The sequence below is a fragment of the Hylobates moloch genome, unplaced genomic scaffold (assembly GCF_009828535.3).
Source record: "Hylobates moloch isolate HMO894 unplaced genomic scaffold, HMol_V3 SCAFFOLD_18, whole genome shotgun sequence".
NCBI lineage: Eukaryota > Metazoa > Chordata > Mammalia > Primates > Hylobatidae > Hylobates > Hylobates moloch.
Window position 1 is genome coordinate 67,209,145 of NW_026652293.1, and position 6,393 is coordinate 67,215,537.

The 6,393-nt window shown below is 46.0% G+C and overlaps 1 protein-coding gene across 2 annotated transcripts; it reads right to left on the minus strand.

Moving 5' to 3' along the window:
• Positions 1–1,041: 1,041 nt before the first annotated feature.
• IRF2BP2 (interferon regulatory factor 2 binding protein 2) lies at positions 1,042–6,387 on the minus strand. 2 transcript variants are annotated; one of them, XM_032136572.2, is made up of 2 exons: positions 5,279–6,387; positions 1,042–4,631 (listed from the first exon to the last, which is right to left on the minus strand). In XM_032136572.2, exons 1-2 carry the CDS (start codon positions 6,276–6,278, stop codon positions 3,916–3,918), a joined length of 1,716 nt encoding a protein of 571 aa, XP_031992463.1. In that variant the 5' UTR covers positions 6,279–6,387; the 3' UTR covers positions 1,042–3,915. The 2 variants fall into 2 exon arrangements, with proteins under 2 accessions (XP_031992463.1, XP_031992462.1); XM_032136571.2 differs by having other exon boundaries at positions 2,546–4,631; positions 5,231–6,387.
• Between the last annotated feature and the right edge of the window lie 6 nt (positions 6,388–6,393).

The following is a 6,393-nucleotide window of genomic DNA, read 5'->3' on the forward strand; positions in this document are numbered from 1 at the left end:
ACTGAAAACGAAATGCAGTCATTAAAGTGTATCTTTGGGAAGAGGTTTTGAAATGTTGAAAATTACTTCTACAAGCTGCACTATTTTCAATTTCACTAAAAATAAAATTTGGCATTTTTGTTAGAAAAAAACTGAATAGTTCATCCTATTTCTTTTAACCTAGTTATTACATGAAAAATTGTTTCTCATTTGTAACTTGCTAAGAATATGGTTTCTTGAAAACGACCTTAAATGGACTACTAATAATGAAAAATTATTAAAATATATATAGTGATGGGCCCCTCCTAGTTACTGGACCACCCCTAGTGTAAATATATTCAAGTACACATTCACTGTTGCTGTTTAATTTAAAACATATAGTAACTCTATGTATATCCTAGCCTCCAACTCTTTATAAGTTTCACAACTTCCTTTCATAGAGAAGTCTGCCAAGCCATTAATCAATAAAAAGAGTAAAAGCTGCAACATCTAGGAAATTTGTTACTATGAGAGTAGCCAGTAAAATGTGTCTCAGTGCTTTCTACCTTTTATCTGTTTATAAATTTAGGTTTCAGGATATCAATAAAGCTCATACATGGCTTTGGCTTTTTTCATTCCTAAGCTTTCCAAAGGCTTTTTTTTTAAATCCCTTTTGTCTTTAGCGCATTTCCTATGGCCCAACGTAGCTGTTTTATTCCAAAGCTTTTCAAAGAGCAGCTCCAGGTCTTGAGAGTCTTTTCAGTGTCGTCACTATCTTCTCCTTCCAATCTACTATTGCAGAATGGCTGGTTCTGCTGCTAGTTGAAAAATAAACAAATGCTTTCTAGCTGTATTTTGTTCAGCTCTTTTATCTGTGTCCCCTATCCAGTTGCCCTTTCACCAGTCCCTGGCACTTCTTTTTTATACCATCAGTTGCCTTTTTGTTCCATGTCTTTTATCTCCTGAAGTTCAGGCAAACCCCAACCCCAAACCCACACATCCTTTAGTCACACTGCCATTAGTGATTAAAACAATAGCCATTCTAAGCTTGCTTTAGAAAATTAAAAAAGGCCTCAGAAAATGTTCAGTGCTCCCAATTTTATTTTTATTTAATGCTAAAAGTTAAAGAAAAAAAGGTACTGTAAATCTGACAAATGACAGAATTCAGGTGATATTTCCATAGCGTGATTTTAAAATATAATAATGTTGATATCTGAGATTACACTCACTTCAGTTGACATGAGTTTCATCATATATAGAAAAAGTATCACCTTCAACTTAAAAAAAGTAAAGGTTAAAAGGTGGCACACTTTTAAAATACTTGGTGGCCAAGGAAAGGTATATAGTAAAAGTTGTAAACCATGTGTATGTTCTCATAACTTTAAATGTGAGGCCACATGAAAGACAGTACATCTGTTAAATTCTATAAATTGTTAAAGCAAAAAAGGGAAAGCTTCAACACCCCATCCCCTAATATTCTGAGTATTAAAAGCACAGCTGAAATATTAGGATTTGAAATCTGATACTGCCCATGTACAGTAAGTAGCTTTCTGACATTTTTATCCAGCTGTGGAGAATCTCTGCACTGTCATCAGGTACAACAAAAGATCAAACCCATGTCCCGATGTTAACTTTTTAACTTAAAAGAATGCCAGAAAACCCAGATCAACACTTTCCAGCTACGAGCCGTCCACAAAGGCCACCCAAGGGCCAGTCAGACTTGTGCAGATCTTACTTTTTAATAGTAGTAACCACAATACACAGCTCTTTAAAGCTGTTCATATTCTTCCCCCATTAAACACCAGTACAGAGAAACCACAGGTTGCCCTTTCCACAGCTGGATAGACTTATCCAAAACGGCAGGATGGTTCTTTATTAATCTTTTTGGAACGCGTATCTGTATTAAGATTGCAAAACATACAGATAGCTACCACAAATTAGGTCAAATGACTGATCAAGTTGTAACATCTATGAGGTCAAATTCCAGTTATAATGAAGTGCCTAGATACACATTTATACAACAGACCATAAGAGCTGAATTCTTTACAAATGTCTTTATGGGCATGTAAAATTGACTCTGCATTTCTGCATGTGTGCATTCACATAAGAGAGACCAGTCTGAACTGAGTCATATATACTCCAATTTGAAAAAAAAAAAGTGTAACAACTGGTTAATCATGCAAGTCTGTTTGTAATATAACAATGACTGGCAACATGAATTCTCGCACAGTAGTAATAATAGGTGCACGTATTAAAAACACTACGGAAAAATACTGTATTTGGTGCAGTATCTGATTTTCAAGTGTTAGTAACTTGACCATTAAAAAATAGTTTTGAACAATTTAAAAAGAAAAGACAAACACACAACTAAAAAAGAATCCAAAGTTGGTAAAAATCTATATTTTCAAATGAAAATAGAAGCTAGGCTGTGAACCATACACATAAATTGTAGACCTTGAAGCCATAATTCAGCCTAATTATAAGGCCAAGTTACAAACACCTGAACATAAGGATTTAAAATAGTGTTCCTGTCAATGTTAAATCATAACAGCACAAAAGAAAAACCAGTATCACTGTGAGACAACTATTTCTAATAATTGATGATTTATTGGTTTTAAAAAAATCATTTTACTGATGCAAAATAGTGATCAAAAGAAATTAGTTTACAAAAAGAATTCTAAAAATATTTTGAGAGGTGGGGCCTATTATATAAAACCCTTAATTTCTTTAATTTCCACTAGTTTATCATTTTTTTTCCAGAACAGTATTATTCACTTGGTATTTCAAACACGTTAAGAAGGAAATTACAGGTTTCCTCCACCCACATTTGGGCTGTCACTGATATGCCCAAGGGCAGTCCTGGCAGCACCACGCGGCTGTTACTGTCATTGTACCATACTGTATTCAGCACTCACTAGAAACAGGGTATAGGTGATAGTATCAACAGCAATAGCACTACAGGTAAATGATAAACAAAACAAAACAGAAACAAAACCAATCCCACAATCTCCAAGTTCACCTGGACTGTAACTTCTCTTGCAACTTTCAAAATAAAGGACAACAGCAACAACAAACAGACCTCTAGGGTGTTTAAAAAGATGAAGTGGCGCTGCAGAGCTGGGCTCTGCTCAAAGATGGCAGTGCCATCTTGTACACACCACCATCCATTATAATCGCCTTCCATCACTGGAATTGTGTCTTATGTAACCAACTAGCATGCAGCATTGTAATCTTACAACTGATCACGTGGACAGTGAACAGCAGTCAACTTTGTCTTTAAAAAAAAAAAAAAAAACCCCAAAAGACCACACAATTCTGAAAATTTCCCAGCAGCACTCTCAGTCATCAGTATCTCCAGAACTGAACTTTTGAACAAAATAGAGATTCAAAATCCACTTTCCTACTCCTCTGAGGACAATGTTTCAGGGTAAACTGGTGGTATTTCCCAGTGGCATGCCCACTTGACAACATGCCCGTTCAATCATTTCCTTTCCTTCTCCACCACTTGGCCTACGGCCTGAGAAAGGAGCCAGCAATAAGGAATGACAGACAGTAAGGCAATCTTACAATGTCAGAAAATGTATTTGGCTTTTTTTTTTCTTTTTAAAATAAGTGCATACAAATACAGCTAGAAGCATTTCTGATTTGCCAAGTGCTCTAAAAAAGCAGCGCAAGTCACAGCCTACATAGAACGGTAACTGTCACCAGGATAATAAAGCACAAAGATATGCTAATAACGTTAACAAAAGAAAAAAATGCCTTTATAAGTACATACCTTTTGTCGTCAAAAAAAATATAGAAACACAATGTATTCAAAAAAAAAATCAAAATTATACAGCCATGTTTATGAAGTCTACATTTCCCTTGTCTTGGATATATATATATATATGGAGATATATATACAATTCAAGCAGTTTTAATTAAGGGTAATCATTGGGTTTTTCTGAAACCAGAAAGTCACGAGTCTCTCTCTTTTTTCACTTTCACATCTCCAGCAAGAATGGTTGCAATTTCCCCTTGCATAAAGGCCCAGGGGACATTGGAGCCCACAAGAGGGCATTTTTCCCCACTGGGACAATAGACCTCTCCACTAGCTCCCTGCTGTTTGATGCTTTGTCTGGAGCAAGGGAAGCAGAACTTGTGCGAAGGGACGGACGGGCACTGCACAAAATGGGTGTCCTCCAGCCGCTCGTGGCAGAGGGTGCAGCACAGCGGGGCACTGGCTGCCAGCGAGGAGTCCGGGAGGCTAGCAGGGTGCACTGGCTCCAGTCCTCCTGTGTTGCCTGCTCCCTGGCCCCCCACCTCTCTGGGGCCCAACCTTCTTTGGTTCATAGAGGACGGAGAGGGTGGACTGTTGCTATTCCTCCTGGTAGTGGAGTGAACCTGGTTGGCATCTTTTGAGGCATGACTTCCCCCTGCATTGTCTGCTACTAAGATCAGGGCTGCCATGGGGGACTGGCCATTCTGGGCCGCTTCAGGCGGTGTGGTCCGGTTGGAATGAGGTGAGGCAGTGGGTGGTGGCGGAGACACAAAAGAGGATGTAGGGGTCATGGGGATCTTGAGCCCTTCTGTGGATGTGGACAGCCACGGCTGGGCCTCTCCATTGATCTTAGGGGGCCCGACTTCACCTTCTGGTTCTGGAGAGGGCTTCCTTTTCCTTGCTGTTCTTGCAACTGGAAACACAAAGAAATAAAAGGAAAAAGGAAACATAAGTGGCGGTGCACTGAAAGGGATCCTTCTCTTCCTGACCCGAAACAAAACTCATTACAGAATTCCTCCTCTCTAAAAGCACAGACAGAAAACACTCGTATATCAGTTTCAGGTGCACACGCAACTTAAAACCTTTAGGCATATGGGGTTCTGAGGCAGTAGACTGATTTAAAATGGAGCCACTGAAAATGGCACGCTTGTAACTGCCTGTTTTTACACATGCACAAAAGTACCCTCGTTTGCACTGAGCATGTGACTGCTAATGTCCCCCAATAGGTTAAAAGGTGACTGGTGCCCTCATGTTCCCATCCAAGAATGTGCTGGGAAAGGAAAACCCCGTGTCAGAGCGTATCAGCCCAGTCTGACTCATCTCTGTTATGCTGCTTCAGCACATGAACACGTTGCCACCAAGCACTGGTTCCGCCTTAGGCAGATCAGGAAGTGGGGTGTTTGTTGTTTCTGGGCTGGGGTAAAATAAAATGGTGAATCGAAAGAACCACCCCTCCTCTGCTCTCCGTCCCGTTTTCTCCCCTAGACCCCCTCACTTCACAGCCGCCCCTACCTGCTTTAGACCCGTTGGCCCCGTTGGCCTCGAAACCCAACAACCTGCCTGCAGTCAGGGCCGGCTCCTTCTTAAACTTGCTCTCGAAGGGCCCCGAGTGGCCGTGCTGGTGCAGCGCCAGCAGCGTGTCGCGCACGGTCTTGGGCCTGTTGACCCAGTCCTGCTCTCCAGACCCGCGGCTCTTGCCTGCACCTTCCGCGGTCAGCTCCGCGGCCCCGGCTGCGGTGGACAGGCTGTCGGCCGGGCCCCGGTGTGCAGGCGGCGGCGGTTGCTTCTCTTTGGCTGCCGCCTCGCGCTGCTCGTGCTCCACCGCCGCGCTGCTCGACACGGATGCCGGCCGCTTGTGGGCGCCCAGGTCGGTGGGCTGAGCGGAGCCCAGGCTGGCGGCCGCGGTTCCGGACACCGCGGCTAAGGAGGCGGCAGCGCGGCCGCCGAGGCCGAGCGCGGTGGGCAGCGGCGTGGCCGAGCCGTTCATGAGCGGCACCAGGGTGGGCGGCACGGCGTGGCCGCGCCGCGGGTTCGGGCTCTGGCGATTCAGCTCAGGCGGCTCCTCTAGCTTGGAGAAGCCGTTGGGCACCAAGATGCCGTTCACGGGCGGCGGCTGCGGCGTCGGCGGCTGGGCCAGGCTCGCGGCCGGGCGGCTGCCGCCGAAGTCAGAGCCGAGGCGGGGGGTCCGCTCGGCCGCGGCCGCCAGGGGGTAGCGCTCCAGGGCCTGCGGCGCGCGTGGGGCCGCCTCGGGGCCGCCGTGGCCAAGCTGCTGCTGCTGCTGCAAGAGGATGTCCTTGGCCGAGAGTGGCGGCGGCTTGGCGGCGGCCGGGGCCGCAGCGCCGGGCGGGGAGCGACCCTCCGGGAAGCAGCCGTGCGCCCGCTTGAGCTGCCGCGCCGTCTCGATGACGAACTCGACGCGGTCGGCGCCCTCGTAGTTGACGCAGCCGCGGCACACGGGCTCGGTGAAGTCCCAGATCATGGCCCAGGGCATGCGGGGCAGGTCACACAGGTAGCACGACTGCCGCCGGGACGCGGCCGCCACCGCCACCGCCGCGGCCATGTCCGAGGAGCCCGCGGCGCCGGAGAAGGAGGCGGAGGCGGAGGAGGAGGGGGCGCCGCCGCCGCCGCCGCCCCCCACCGGCACCACGCGCGCCCTCCTCCCCCCCCAACCCCGC